Source organism: Prunus dulcis, chromosome 2 (assembly GCF_902201215.1).
Source record: "Prunus dulcis chromosome 2, ALMONDv2, whole genome shotgun sequence".
Lineage (NCBI taxonomy): Eukaryota > Viridiplantae > Streptophyta > Magnoliopsida > Rosales > Rosaceae > Prunus > Prunus dulcis.
Genome location: NC_047651.1, coordinates 16,126,922 through 16,142,293, shown reverse-complemented (window position 1 = coordinate 16,142,293; position 15,372 = coordinate 16,126,922). Strand labels below are relative to the sequence as shown.

Below are 15,372 nucleotides of genomic sequence, written 5' to 3'. Positions count from 1 at the left end.
AATTGGGTTCTCGCTCAACTCTCTTAGCTCTGTCTCTCTCTTTAGCCTAGCTCTCTCTCTCTCTCTCTCTCTCTCTCCGACATAGTCATCTTCCTCCCTCACCCATCCAAGCTTAACTCCACAGTTCACATCCACGAGGTACTGTTCACGTTCCTTTTCTTAGAAATTTGGGGTTTTTGTGAATTTGGTTTATGGTGTACGGATTTGTATGAAATTGGTTTAGGGGTTTCTTCCAAATTGGTTTGATAGGAAGGTGATGTTGTTGCTGTCGCTGACAGACTATTTTTCCTGGGTTGTGGTTGGTGGGTGTTACTGCGAATGCTTACAAGGTTGCTGATTCTCCTTCTAAGGTCTCTCTTTCTCTCTATTTCTTCAAATTCTAAGGTTTTTTTTTTTTTTTTGGGTTACTTTTTTTTGATTTCTTTTGCTAATTGTAATTGGGCCTTTGTTGCAGAGGTGGATTTGTTTTGTGCCCAAAAGATTGTGACTTTGTTGAAAGTTCGTAAATGGAAAAGGCAGCTGCCCCCTGCGGCTTGGAACGCTCAATTCGGAGGTATTATGCCTTCCTATCAAACCAATTTGGAAGAAACCCCTAAACCAATTTCAAACAAATCCATGCATCATAAACCAAATTCACAAAAACCCCAAATTTCTAAGAAAAGGAAAGTGAACAGTACCTTGTGACCTGTGGAGTTAAGCTTGGATGGCTGAGGGAGGAAGATGACTATGTCGGAGAGAGAGAGAGCTAGGCTAAAGAGAGAGACAGAGCCAAGAGAGTTGAGCGAGAACCCAATTTCTGAAAAAGTGATATGGGTACAATCAATTTACAATAAAATTGTATTTATAGGTAGTAGTTTTAAAAATTTTGGGGAAGGGTGGTATTTTGACAAAAAATTATAAAATTGGTGGTATTTTAAGCTATTTTCCAAACTTATACCAATTTGTATTTTAATTCCTCAATTAAATTATTTCCTTAAATAATCCGTGAATTCTTTATTATTCAACAAATTGATCTACTGTCTAATTTTTTGTTAAATTTAACTAAATTTTAGAATAAATATGACTTTTTAAATAAATAAATTAAAATAAATACAAAATTAGAAAAAATTGAAAAAGAAGAGAAAAAAAATCATAAGACTGCCCAGCGCCATCCCTCCGATTTCTTCTCCCCCATTCCCCCACAGACTCCTCCCCTCTTCTGTTTTCCCCCTCTCTCTCTCTCTCTCTCCCATTCGCCCTCCTCTTGGCAACAGACCCCTCCTCCTCCCCCCACACCCCCACACCCCCAAAACCAATATATATATATATATATATATAGAGAGAGAGAGAGAGAGAGAGCAATTGGTTTAGAACACGGAAATGAGATTTAGAATTGTGTATGAGTTTCTGTTTCTGTCGTTCTCGTGCGCCTGCATCAAGCTCATCCACCTTATGCTCCACTCAGTATTCTAGTACAACACCTGAGGGCTGATGGGAAGAGCTAAAGCTCCACTAGGTCAAATGTTGACCAAAAAGAAGAAGGAAAAAAGGGTTAGCCACAAAATTGGTATTTTAGTTTTTATTTTTTTATTTTTTATTACATATGAAATAACTAATTTGTACTCATATTTAACGAAAATATTAATAGAATGTAACGGTGCACCAATTTGCTGAATAATATAGAATTGATGGATCATTTGAGTGAATAATTTAATTGAGGGACTAAAATGCAAATTGAATATAAATTTAAAAACTATTTGAATAAATAACCAATAATATAATGTTATTTATTTTTCCTTATCGATTTAAATTAATTAAAAGAACTTGAGTGGTAGGCCTCATGAACTTGGTAGAGTTGGACCTTGTTATGAGCATTATTGGTTTGGATATGAAAAAGTCAATGGTTTATTTTTATGAGCAATATTGGATTGGAAGGTTCATGACATATTACAAGAAGGTTGTTTCTATTTAAATATAACATATCACATGCTATCGTGTCATTTAATTGTATATACATAAAGAAAGTGTTCACACTCCAATATCACAAGAGTTCATCAAAGTGAACATTGTTTTGCTTCAGCTTCACATAGAGGAAGTTTATCAGGCTGTCCTTGGAACTGCAAGCATAGGGAGACTGCCATCTATGTGCAGGGTGAACATGGTCCTATATGTTACACTTCTCGTTTCATCAGCCAATTTAAAGCGGAAGAAGCGAAGAAGAGCAATCGCTACTATCTTCATCTGCCAGTAAGCAAAGTCCTTCCCTAGACAAATCCGAGGACCTGCGCAAATAGCACAAGTAGAACTGTGAGTGAACACTTGGATGACTAACCTGTGTGATAAAGAAAAAGGAAATAAGGTACTAACATGAAATGCTACGAATTTGAAGGGTGATTCGGGCTGGAAAATTCCATTGTTGAGCCATCTTTCAGGTCGGAAATCGTCAGCATCTTTTCCCCAAATATAAGGCATTCTGCCCATGGCATAGGTCATGTAGTTTACTCCATCTCCTTTTCTCACTCTAAAGCCATCAGGAAGAATGTCATCTACCTCTGCATGTCTCCCATCCTTAGAGGAAAGCCAAACACACAAAGATGTCAATATTTTCAGTGCTTATAAATTTGGCCATAATGGAAACTGACAAACAATTAGACCTCTCTTCTTTCACAATAGCCAACGCTACATGGTGTTGGTTTTTATAAAATTAGCACAAGATTTTATCAACGCTTTGATACTGTCCTGTTTAGATTCTCTAAAAACCTAGAACAAGTATAACGAATAACAAGCATCTCTGTCAGTGTCGCGTGAAGATAATGCATTTGTTCAAGAGTTGCATCAGTTATGTTCGCCACAAATTCATCGATTTTCGCTTACCGATTTGATTGCCAACGACATCCCTCCCTTCTTGTACAGCGACATCCCGAGAGAGAGAGAGAGAGAGAGAGAGAAGAAGTGAGGGATGTTGTTGGTGGTCAGGTTGGTGACCCTGATGAACTTGTGGCCAATATAACTGATGCAGCTCTTGAAGAAATGCATTATCTTCACGCGGCAATAACAGAAACTTTGAGGCTATACCCTGCAGTTCCTGTGGTATGTATACTCAAATAACCTCGTATATATTTTTATGACAATTTCCCACTGAGATGCTGGTTAACTTATTTAATCTTTAGGGAAAAATTTAGCAATGCCACAGGAACTTTGACCCATCGTTTCCCTTCATCCCTAAACTTTTCTTTATGCTTTGGCTTCCTCTTAGGATGGGAGATGTGCAGAGATAGATGACATTCTTCCTGAGGCTTTAGATTGAAAAAAGGAGATGGAATTTACTACATGGCCTATGCCATGGGCAGAATGTCTTATATTTGGGGAGAAGATGCTGAGGATTTCCGGCCTGAAAGATGGCTCAAGAATGAAGTTTTCCAGCCTGAATTGCCGTTCAAATTTGTCTCATTTCACGTTAGCATCATATTTTTTATTTCTTTATCACATATGTTTATGAATTAATCTAATCTGAACTTACACCAATGGTTTCACTTGTGTTACTTACAGGTAGGTCCTCAGATATGTCTAAAAAAAGACTTTGCTTATCGACAGATGAAGATAGTATCGACGACTCTTCTTTCCTTCTTCCGCTTCAAATTGGCAGATGAAACAAAAACTATAACCTATAAAGACCACGTTCACCCTTCACATGGATCTCCTTCTGCGTGCAGTTGCAAGGACAGCCTCATAAACAACTTACATTTGAAGCAAAACAATGTTCTTGGTGTGGTCCCTACATGTATTTTGTTTAGAGTAATGCATTCTACATTGTAATATATTTCTAATAGACACGCAACACATTTATACAAATGAGTCGCACTTCTATTCGAGACATGGATTGTGACAACCAAAAAAAACAAAAACAAGAAATGGATTCCTAATATAATACTAATAGTTTTACGATTTTTGTTCATCACCCCCACAAACTTTTTGCCATGAACGACAAACTCTTTATTTTTTTTAGTCGAAAAAACGAACGACAAACTCTTGGTCCGTCCACCCAAAGGTTCACTTCCTGTATAAAACAAAAGAGAAAGCCACAAAGGTTGAGAGAGCATTTTAAGTTTTAGGAACCCAAGGTTCTCAACATTTGACACGCCATTTGACACGTTAATTTCTCTGCCTCCTATTATCTTAAAGAAAATCAAGATGGGTTTTCTTGTTATCATCTTCACCTTCATGTTGCTCTTTTTCTTCCTAACCTTGTCCCTCTTCATACTTAGAATCTTCACCGGCAAGTCCATCAGAAACCCAAACTACCCACCTGTAAAAGGTACTGTCTACCACCAGTTCTTATACTTGAACAGACTCTATGACTACCAAACTGAAGTTGCCAAAACACAGTCAACTTACAGGCTTCTAGCCCCGCACCACAGCGAATTATACACGACTGATGCACGAAACGTTGAGCATGTTCTGAAAACCAACTTTGCCAGCTATTCGAAAGGGGCGTATACGCAAGCTATTCTGTCTGATGTTTTTGGCCAAGGGATATTTGTTGTGGATGGAGAAAAGTGGAAGCAGCAGAGGAAGCTTGCAAGCTTCGAGTTCTCGACGAGAGTTCTTAGAGACGTTAGCTGCTCTGTGTTTAGAAGAAATGCTGCCAAGCTGGTTAAAGTTGTTTTTGAGATTTCAGGTTCCAATGGAGTTTTTGATATGCAAGTGAGTAATCTGAAACCTACATCTCTCTGTCTCTCTTTATTTCTATTTTTTTTCCTAAAAATTTTCACAACTTGTCTTCTGGTTTTGTTCAGATCACGTAGTGGTTATTGGTTCAGTCTGCAGGTTATGTAAAACTTGTTCAGTGTTGCATCATCAGATTGGTTTCATAAAAGCTCAACTCTGAGCTATGCTTATAAAATTGGGGCGGTATCCTAAAGTCAACTTTAATTTGGGCTGGTTCTTGGAACTAATATGAGAGAAAAACTTTACCGGTGAAATTGGAAAATTGCAAGCTGAACTCATTCTGATCAAACAAAATTGTTCATAATCAAAATCATTTCTAAATACCAGATCATGTATTTCAGATTGTAAACTCCAAAGTTTTAGTATTTCCCATCTATTCTAAATATCTTTGAAAGTAAGATCAATTAGAAAAACGTGGGCACATTGTTTCTGAACATTATCTTATTTTTAACTAACAGCTTTATGGTGTAAGTTATTATTTACATTTTCTTACATATGATTATTTTTGTAGGACTTGCTTATGAGATGTACCTTGGATTCCATTTTCAAAGTTGGGTTTGGAATAGACCTGAATTGCTTGGAGGGGTCAAGCAAAGAAGGGACTGCATTTATGAAGGCCTTTGATGAATCAACTGCTCTGTCCTACTTTCGCTACGTTGATCCATTCTGGAAACTGAAAAGATTTCTCAACCTTGGTTCCGAGGCCTCCCTTAAAAAGTATATCAAAGTCATTGATGATTTTGTGCACCAAGTTATCAGGAGCAAGAGGAAATTGCTAGAGGAGCAAAAGGATGTTGTAAGTTAACTTTGCACTTGTACATTATCTTTCATTGTCATCTTCCTCTGTTTGTGTGTGTTACTGAAAGTAGTCCTATAAATTTTTACTTTGAAGTTTCTAATTCTAAAATTTGAACTTTATGTTATGCTTCAAAGAATGACAAGGAGGACATACTATCGAGGTTTCTACTGGAGAGCGAGAAGGATCCAGAAGAAATGAATGACAAATATCTAAGGGACATCATTCTGAATTTTATGATTGCTGGCAAGGACACCAGTGCAAATACCCTCTCATGGTTCTTCTACCTGCTCAGCAAGAACCCTCTAATACAGGAAAAAGTTGTACAAGAAGTGAGGGATGTCGTTGGCAATCAAATTGGTAAAGCGAAAATCGATGAATTTGTGGTGAACATAACTGATGCAACTCTTGAACAAATGCATTATCTTCACGCGGCACTGACAGAGACGTTGAGGCTATACCCTGCAGTTCCCATTGTATGTGTATACTCCAATAACCCTGTATTAGTTTGCTTTATGATTTTCTGAATGAGATGCTTGCTATTCATTATACTTGTTCTAGTTTTTTATGAGAATCTAAACAGGACAGTGTCAAAGCGTTGATAAAATCTTGTGCTAATTTTATAAAAACCAACACCATGTAGTGTTGGCTATTGTGAAAGAAGAGAGGTCTAATTGTTTGTCAGTTTCCATTATGGCCAAATTTATAAGCACTGAAAATATTGACATCTTTGTGTGTTTGGCTTTCCTCTAAGGATGGGAGATATGCAGAGGTAGATGACATTCTTCCCGATGGCTTTAGAGTGAGAAAAGGAGATGGAGTAAACTACATGACCTATGCCATGGGCAGAATGCCTTACATTTGGGGAAAAGATGCTGACGATTTCCGACCTGAAAGATGGCTCAACAATGGAATTTTCCAGCCCGAATCACCCTTCAAATTCGTCGCATTTCACGTTAGTACCTTATTTCCTTTTTCTTTATCACACAGGTTAGTCATCCAAGTGTTCACTCACAGTTCTACTTGTGCTATTTGCAGGCAGGTCCTCGGATTTGTCTAGGGAAGGATTTTGCTTACCGGCAGATGAAGATAGTAGCGATTGCTCTTCTTCGCTTCTTCCGCTTTAAATTGGCTGATGAAACGAGAAGTGTAACATATAGGACCATGTTCACCCTGCACATAGATGGCAGTCTCCCTATGCTTGCAGTTCCAAGGACAGCCTGATAAACTTCCTCTATGTGAAGCTGAAGCAAAACAATGTTCACTTTGATGAACTCTTGTGATATTGGAGTGTGAACACTTTCTTTATGTATATACAATTAAATGACACGATAGCATGTGATATGTTATATTTAAATAGAAACAACCTTCTTGTAATATGTCATGAACCTTCCAATCCAATATTGCTCATAAAAAACCATTGACCTTTTCATATCCAAACCAATAATGCTCATACTAATGTCCAACTCTATCAAGTTCATGAGGCCTACCACTTAAATTCTTTTAATTAATTTAAATCGACAAGGAAAAATAAATAACATTATATTATTAGTTATTTACTTAAATGGTCTTTAAATTTATGCCTGATTTGCATTTTGGTCTTTTAATTAAATTATTCACTTAAATGATCCATCAATTCTATATTATTCAGCAAATTGATTCACCGTTACATTCTGTCAATATTTCCATTAAATACAAGGGCAAATTAGTCATTTCATATATAATAAAAAATAAAAAAATAAAAACCAAAATACCAATTTTGTGGCTAACCCTTTGTTCATTCTTCTTTTTGGTCAACATTTGACCTGGTGGAGCTTTAGCTCTTCCCATCAGCCCTCAGGTGTTGTACTAGAACACCGGGTGGAGCACAAGGTGGATGAGCTTGATGCAGGGATGGGCGCTGGGTTTGGGTCTTATGATTTTTTTTTCTCTTTTTCTTCAATTTTTTCTAATTTTGTATTTATTTTAATTTGTTTATTTGAAAAGTCATATTCACTTTAAAATTTAGTTAAATTTAACAGAAAATTAGACTGTGGGATTAATTTGTTGAATAATAAAGAGTTAATGAATCATTTGAGAAAATAATTTAATTGAGGAATCAAAATACAAATTTGTATAAGTTTCAATACCATTTAAGTAAATATTCTTTATATTATAGATCTGCGTAGAGTGCTGTCTGGTTGCATTTCTGTCTTCTCTTCATTTCATTTTCAGTTTGCAACCTTATCTAAGAGGCCAAAATTCTCTCTCTCTCTCTCTCTCTCTCTCTCTAGACTATCTACTACTCTGTAAGGCCTCTAGTTAGCTAAAAGAAAGATGGGTATTTTCTATATCATCTTCACCTTCATATTGTTCTTTCTCTTCCTAACCTTATCCCTCTTCATACTTAGAATCTTCACAGGCAAGTCCATCAGAAACTCCAACTACCCACCTGTAAAAGGCACTGTCCTCCACCAGCTCTTATACTTCAACAGACTCTATGACTACCAAACTGAAGTCGCCAAAAAACACACAACTTACAGGCTTCTGGCCCCGGAACACAGCGCAATATACACAACTGACACGCGAAACATTGAGCATGTTCTGAAGACCAACTTTGGCAGCTATTCGAAAGGGGAGTATAACCAAGCTATTCTGTCTGATGTTTTTGGCCAAGGGATATTTATTGTTGATGGAGAAAAGTGGAAGCAGCAGAGGAAGCTCGCGAGCTTTGAGTTCTCCACGAGAGTTCTTAGAGATGTTAGCTGCTCTGTGTTTAGAAGAAACGCTGCCAAACTGGTTAAAGTTATTTCTGAGATTTCAGTTTCCAGGAGGTTTTTTGATATGCAAGTCAGTAATCTGAAAACGCCAACATATCTTTTCTTGTTTGTAACTTGTCTTGTGGTCTTGTTTAAACACATAGAGTTATTTAATAATAGCAGAACTAAATTTGACATTTGACATACAGATAATATATAACTGGCTGGTATAAACTTGTTTAGTGTCCCCTTGATCAAGTTGGTTTGATAAAACATTAATCAATTTAGAGGGCTGAGCTAGGTCAACTTGAATTTGGGTGGTTTTTGGTACAAAAGAGTAGAGAGAAGAAATCATGATCTGTGAAATTAGGGGATGTATCATACCATAAAAGTATTCAGCTTGTAAACTCCCAATGTTTAGGATTTTCTATCTATTTTGTAAGTAACTTGGAAAATAGAAGATGAATCTGATTTCATAACAGCTGATGTAATGATATAAGTTGTTATTTACCTTTTTTTGTTTATGATTCTTTTTGTAGGATTTGCTCATGAGATATACCTTGGACTCCATATTCAAAGTTGGGTTTGGAATAGACCTGAATTGCTTGGAGGGGTCAAGCAAAGAAGGGACTGCATTTATGAAGGCCTTTGATGAATCAACTGCTTTAACCTATTTCCGCTATGTTGATCCATTCTGGAAACTGAAAAGATTTCTCAACCTTGGTTCCGAGGCCTCCCTTAAAAAGTATGTCAAAGTCATTGATGATTTTGTGCACCAAGTTATCAGGAGCAAGAGGAAATTTCTGGAGGAGCAAAAGGATGTTGTAAGTGAATTTTACACTTGTGTAGTGGCTTTGCATGTTCGTATATCATTTTTTTTTCTTTTGATTCTGCATTGAAGTTTCCATTTTATAGCATCAGTTTTATTAATGAAACTTTGAATTTTATTGTATGTTTCAAAGAATGACAAGGAAGACATACTATCAAGGTTTCTATTGGAGAGCAAGAAGGATCCAGAGGAAATGAATGACAAATATCTAAGGGACATCATTCTGAATTTTATGATTGCTGGCAAAGACACCAGTGCAAATACACTCTCATGGTTCTTTTACCTGCTCAGCAAGAACCCTCTAATACAGGAAAAAATTGTACAAGAAGTGAGGGATGTTGTTGGTAATCAGGTCGGTGAAGCGAAAATCGATGAATTTGTGGAGAACATTACTGATGGAACTCTTGAACAAATGCATTACCTTCACGCGGCATTGACAGAAACGTTGAGGCTATACCCTGCAGTTCCCATTGTATGCATATACTCCAATAACCCTGTATTAATTTTCTTTATGGATAGTTTTTGAATGAGATATTGTTATTTGTTATAGTTGTTTGTGAGAACCTAAACAGGACAGTGCCAAAGCCTTGATAAAATCTGTGCTAAATATATCAAAACCAACGCCACAAGATAAATATTCCTTGAGCGTACCCCATTGTGTTGGCTATTATCAAACCAAAGATGTTTAAGCCTAATTATTCTTCAGTTTCCATTAGGGAAATGAGTTTAATATCTATGGTTCTGTACATTAGGGTGAAATTTTCATATACTAAAGTTAAGGCCAAATGCGTAAGCACTGAAAATATTGACTTCTTTGTGCCTTTGGCTTTCCTCTAAGGATGGGAGATGTGCAGAGGTAGATGACATTCTTCCTGATGGCTTTAGAGTGAGAAAAGGAGATGGAGTAAACTACATGGCCTATGCCATGGGCAGAATGCCTTATATTTGGGGAAAAGATGCTGACGATTTCCGGCCTGAAAGATGGCTCAACAACGGAATTTTTCAGTCTGAATCACCCTTCAAATTTGTCACATTTCACGTGAGTAATTTAATTTCTTTTTATTTGTCACATAGCTTAATCATCCTAATGTTCACTAATAGTTGTTTCACTGAATTGGTGCTACTTGCAGGCAGGTCCTCGGATCTGTCTAGGGAAGGACTTTGCTTACCGGCAGATGAAGATAGTAGCAATGGCTCTTCTTTGCTTCTTCCGCTTCAAATTGGCTGATGAAACAAAAGCTGTAACATATAGGACCATGTTCACCCTTCACATAGATGGCAGCCTCCCTATGCTTGCAGTTCCAAGGGCAACCTCATAAAATTTCCTATATCTGAAGAAAATCAATGTTCAAGGTTATCACATATTATGATATTGTTATGATATTTGGAGGTTTTTGCTCTGTATTCTGTTTGTAATTTGTAGATAATGGAAACAACCTTGTAAATATATGTAAATTAGCAAATATGTAAAACCATGACTTTAATCACCCCAAGAAACTCTTTGCAATCTTGGAAGAACCTCGACAAAGATTTGATGTCATTTCTTTTCGTTTTTGCCCACACAAACAAGCAGTCTAGAAAGTAGGGGTGGGCACAATCCAGATTGGATTGTTTTAATCTTAAAACCACGGCTGAATCAATTACAATATAACGGTTTGGTTTGATTTGTTTTTGACAAAAATCATGGAGGAAACCAAATCAAACCAAACCATTTAAAATGGAAACCCAAAGCCTAAGACAATTCTCTTTCCTTTTCCATTTTCAATGTAATTACCCCCAAAAAAAATTAGGTATTAGACATAAGTAACTTTACTAATTAGAGTATTTGAGACATTGAGTATTTTTATTTGGGTTTTAATACTTAGAAAAGAATTGTTATTTTAGATTAGGCCGAACAGGAGGCCCAGATTCTTTAGACTAACTTAAAATAATAACTAAAAAGACAATGCAATCCTTTTTTAAAAAAAAAATCAGGCCCAACTTTAATTATATTATGATAAAAGCAAGTATTATATTTTGGCTTTTAACTTTATCCAAATTAGCTGAAATTGAATTCCTGTTTACCTAAATAGTGAACTATATTGTGTGAAAACTACAGCTCCCAAAATGCTCTGTCAACCTTTGTGGCTTTCTCTTTTGTTTTATAGATAAGTGAGCTGTGGGTGGACAGACCAAGAGTTTGTCGTTCATGGCAAAAAGTTTGTGGGGGTGATGAACAAAAATCATAAAACTATTAGGGGTCGTTTGGCACAGCGGACTGTCATGGACTGGACTAAATCCTGGGACTGTCTCGGATTAGCTCGGATTGGCCTAAGCTGGATTAAGTACTGACCTACGTTTGGTGTTGGGTCGGACTAAGAAGCTGGATTGTAAAAATAGTGAAAACCTATGTTTTGTACTGTGTTGGACTAAAAAAATTACATAAATATTTAAAATTAATTAGGAATTTTGACCTAAAACTAAATAAATACTGCAAAGAAACCAATGAGATATGTAAAATTTATTATATATAAAATATTTAAAATATTTTTTAAAGACAAACTATCTTTATCTTTTGTCTTTTATCTATTTTTTTCTTTCTTTCTTCCTTTTCTCTCCTTCTCTTTTCTTCTTCCTTCCCAGCCCTGTTTCTTTTTTCTCTTTTCTTTCTCCCTCCCGATCTCTCTCTGGTTCTCTCACTTTTTTTCTCCAATATTGACACAACATTGGTATCCCTTTTTTTCTATATCCCCCTCCCAAACCTTTCTCTGCTTCCCTCTCATTTTCTCTCTATTCTTCCCCCAACCTCCACCCCCCCTCTCCCCTTTCCCCCTCCTTTTTTCTTTTGGTTACAGAGGGGGTAAACGCCCCAAAACAAAAACAAGGGGAGGTCTGGCAGGACCTTGAGCATCAACATCTAAAATGGCTCTAAGGAAGGCAGGAGTTACTTCAAAAACATCGAGGCCATGATTAAACTTGTGATTGGCAGCCAAGGTCTCTTGTTCCCTTTGAAGTCACAGATCCTCATCTTCTTCGAAGCCACAAATCTCCATTTGGTTTCACTGAGCCACGATCAATGGTTGGTAATTTTTTCGAAAGGTTCAATTGGGTTGTGGTTCCACTGGGTTTGATTTGGTGGTGGTTGATTCAAGTGGTTGAGTTTGAATTGGTAGTGGTTGGTTGTTGTGACTGGGTTTACGGTGGTGATAATTCTAGGTGAAGAAGAAGAAGAAATTGATTCTTGAAGCTTGGATATGGATTCGGTTTTGCGATTGGATTAGTCGGACTTGCGCGTCAAAATAGCACGCTCGCTATTTTGCGAACTGCATTTCAGCCTCTCTGTATAAGGAGAACGAGTGAGGAGGTTTTTTAACTGTTGGACTCCACAATCCCATTTAACTTAGTCCCCCATTTTACCAAACATGGGCTTCAAGGCTTATTTAGTATAGTCCAGTCTAGTGAGGCATACCAAACACACCCTTAGTATTATATTAGGAATCCATTTCTTGTTCTTCTTTTTTTTGGTTGTCACAATCCATGTCTCCAATAGAGGTGCGACTCATTTGTATAGATGTGTCGCGTATCTATTAGAAATATAGTACAATGTAGAATGCATTACTCTAAACAAAATACATGTAGGGACCACACCAAGAACATTATTTTGCTTCAAATGTAAGAAGTTTATGGGGCTGTCCTTGCAACTGGACGCAGAGGGAGACCTCCATCCATGTGAAGGGTGAACATGGTCTTATAGGTTACAGTTTTTGTTTCATCGGCCAATTTGAAGCGGAAGAAGGAAAGAAGAGCCATCGATACTATCTTCATCTGCCGGTAAGCAAAGTCTTTCCCTAAACATATCCGAGGACCTGCCTGTAAGTAACACAAGTGAAACCATTAGTGTAAGTTCAGATAAGATTAATTCATGAACATATGTGATAAAGAAACAGAAAATATGATACTAACGTGAAATGAGACAAATTTGAACGGCGATTCAGGCTGGAAAACTCCATTCTTGAGCCATCTTTCAGGCCGGAAATCCTCAGCATCTTCTCCCCAAATATAAGGCATTCTGCCCATGGCATAGGCCATGTAGTATATTCCATCTCCTTTTTTCAATCTAAAGCCATCAGGAAGAATGTCATCTATCTCTGCACATCTCCCATCCTGAGAGGAAGCCAAAGACATAAAGAAAAGTTTAGAGATGAAGTGAAACGATGGGTCAAAGTTCATGTGGCATTGCTAAATTTTTCCCTAAAGATTAAATAAGTTAACCAGCATCTCAGTGGGAAATTGTGATAAAAATATATACGAGGTTATTAGAGTATACGTACCACAGGAACTGCAGGGTATAGCCTCAAAGTTTCTGTTATTGCAGCGTGAAGATAATGCATTTTTTCAAGAGCTGCATCAGTTATATTGACCACAAGTTCATCAGGGTCACCAACCTGACCACCAACAACATCCCTCACTTCTTGTGCAACTTTTTCTTGTATCAAAGGGTTCTTGCAGAGCATGTACAAGAACCATGAGAGTGTATTTGCACTGGTATCTTTGCCAGCAATCATAAAATTCAGAATTATATCCCTTAGATATGTGTCATTCATTTCCTCCGGATCCTTTTCGCCCTCCAACAGAAACCTCGACAGTATGTCCTCCTTGTCGTTCTTCAAAACATAAAATAAAATTCAAGATTTCATTAACAAAGTTGAAATGAAATCATGTAAGAAACATAGAGAATTGTTTTTGCTTTTTTGGAGAACAAAAATGTAAAATCACTTACAGGATCCTTTTGCCCTGCTAGCAATTTCCTCTTGCTCCTGATAAGTTGGTGGACAAAATCATCAGTGACTTTGACATTTTTTCTAAGCGCGGCTTCGGAACCAATGTTAAGAAACCTTTTCAATTTCCAGAATGGATCAACATAGCGCCAATAGGCCAGAGCAGTTGAATCATCAAAGGCCTTCATAAATGCAGTCCCTTCTTTGCTTGACCCCTCCAAGCAATTCAGGTCTATTCCAAACCCAACTTTGAATATAGAATCTAAGGTACATCTCATAAGAATATCCTGCAAACAAATCATATGCCAGAAAAAGAAGATCATATGCAAACAATACAGAACAACTCACACATACTCAAGCAAACAGTTATTAACTGCATGTCAAACAATTTGGTTCTTCTGATTATAAAATAGCTAATATTCTAATCTGAACAAGAGCAGAAGGCAATTTACAGAAAAACATTTATTTGTTTCAGATTACTCACTTGCATATCAAAACTTTTAGTGGCACCTGAAATCTCAAACACAGCTCTAACCAGTTTAGCAGCATTTCTTCTAAACACAGAACAGCTGAAATCTCTAAGAACTCTTGTCGAAAACTCGAAGCTCGCCAGCTTCCTCTGTTGCTTCCACTTTTCTCCATCAACAACAAATATCCCTTGGCCAAAAATATCAGACACAATATCTTGGTTATACTTCCCTTTCGAGTACTTGGAAAAGTTGGTTTTCAGAACATGCTCAATGTTTCTTGTGTTAGTAGTATATACTTCACTTTGCTCAGGGGCAAGAAGCCGAATGGTTGGGTGTTCTTTGGCCATTTCCGTTTGGTAGTCATAGAGCCTGTTGAAGTAGAAGAGCTGCTCGAAGACGGTGCCTTTTACAGGAGGGTAAATTGGGTTTCTGATGGACTTACCTGTGAAGATTCTAAGTATGAGAAAACAGAAGGTTAGGAAGAGAAAGAGTACTGAGAATGATATGAAGGTGAGTATGATATAGAGAATACTCATCTTTCTTGGTTAGTTAAAGAGGCAAAGACAGAGGTTAAATATTGGCTTAAATTAATAGTCTAATCAAATAACATATTAAACTGTTTGGCAAAAGAGAAAATGATCTACATATGTAAGACAGAGGAAGCTTTATTCTCATAGGTTGCATCTATCTATGAAAGTGAAATGAAGAGAAAAAAACAACTGCTAGCTGAGGAACTTCCACGTTTGTTTATTATTTATATGGTTAAATGGTTTGATTGTCAAAAGAAGAAAACAGAAAAAGGATATCAATCCATGAGATTGGATGGTGCAAATTCTTTGTTATCTTTTTTTTCTTAGGGCGAAGACATTCTTGTAGGAGTGTTGACGTGGTTGTTCTGTGTTCCCCATGGCCATGGTGGCTGATCAGGACCATCGATCTGCTAGCGGGTGCGCATTCTGATCTTGATTTGTTTGAAAGATCAGATTGAATCAACCGTTATAATCTTCTAGTTATGGCAATTGATTCCTAGTCAGGAGACTAGGAGAGTGTACCTAACCAGCTCCGAAACTTTCTT

The 15,372-nt window shown here is 37.1% G+C and overlaps 4 protein-coding genes, 1 long non-coding RNA gene and 1 pseudogene across 5 annotated transcripts; 4 read left to right on the top strand and 2 right to left on the bottom strand.

Moving 5' to 3' along the window:
* The first annotated feature begins 104 nt into the window (after positions 1-104).
* On the top strand, positions 105-548 carry LOC117617379. Its single transcript, XR_004584332.1, has 3 exons — positions 105-138; positions 250-350; positions 455-548. It is a non-coding gene; the product is annotated as an uncharacterized LOC117617379 (long non-coding RNA).
* Positions 549-1,924: 1,376 nt separating this feature from the next.
* Positions 1,925-2,843, bottom strand: LOC117618257 (cytochrome P450 704C1-like; the record flags this gene model as incomplete). Its single annotated transcript, XM_034347854.1, has 3 exons — positions 1,925-2,261; positions 2,343-2,547; positions 2,763-2,843. Coding segments are annotated over 3 exons (468 nt in total), but the record flags the coding sequence as incomplete, so codon positions are not given.
* Positions 2,844-2,925: 82 nt separating this feature from the next.
* Positions 2,926-3,861, top strand: LOC117618256 (annotated as a pseudogene).
* A 309-nt stretch (positions 3,862-4,170) lies between these two features.
* LOC117617378 (cytochrome P450 704C1-like) lies at positions 4,171-6,882 on the top strand. The gene is made up of 5 exons (XM_034346720.1): positions 4,171-4,683; positions 5,219-5,503; positions 5,641-5,979; positions 6,258-6,458; positions 6,542-6,882. Exons 1-5 carry the CDS (start codon positions 4,171-4,173, stop codon positions 6,725-6,727), a joined length of 1,524 nt encoding a protein of 507 aa, XP_034202611.1. The 3' UTR covers positions 6,728-6,882.
* Positions 6,883-7,687: 805 nt separating this feature from the next.
* On the top strand, positions 7,688-10,559 carry LOC117617375 (cytochrome P450 704C1-like). Its single transcript, XM_034346718.1, has 5 exons — positions 7,688-8,332; positions 8,781-9,065; positions 9,204-9,542; positions 9,909-10,109; positions 10,201-10,559. Exons 1-5 carry the CDS (start codon positions 7,820-7,822, stop codon positions 10,387-10,389), a joined length of 1,527 nt encoding a protein of 508 aa, XP_034202609.1. The 5' UTR covers positions 7,688-7,819; the 3' UTR covers positions 10,390-10,559.
* Positions 10,560-12,564: 2,005 nt separating this feature from the next.
* LOC117619029 (cytochrome P450 704C1-like) lies at positions 12,565-15,004 on the bottom strand. Its single transcript, XM_034348848.1, has 5 exons — positions 14,312-15,004; positions 13,830-14,114; positions 13,381-13,713; positions 13,013-13,213; positions 12,565-12,919 (listed from the first exon to the last, which is right to left on the bottom strand). Exons 1-5 carry the CDS (start codon positions 14,831-14,833, stop codon positions 12,731-12,733), a joined length of 1,530 nt encoding a protein of 509 aa, XP_034204739.1. The 5' UTR covers positions 14,834-15,004; the 3' UTR covers positions 12,565-12,730.
* Positions 15,005-15,372: the final 368 nt, after the last annotated feature.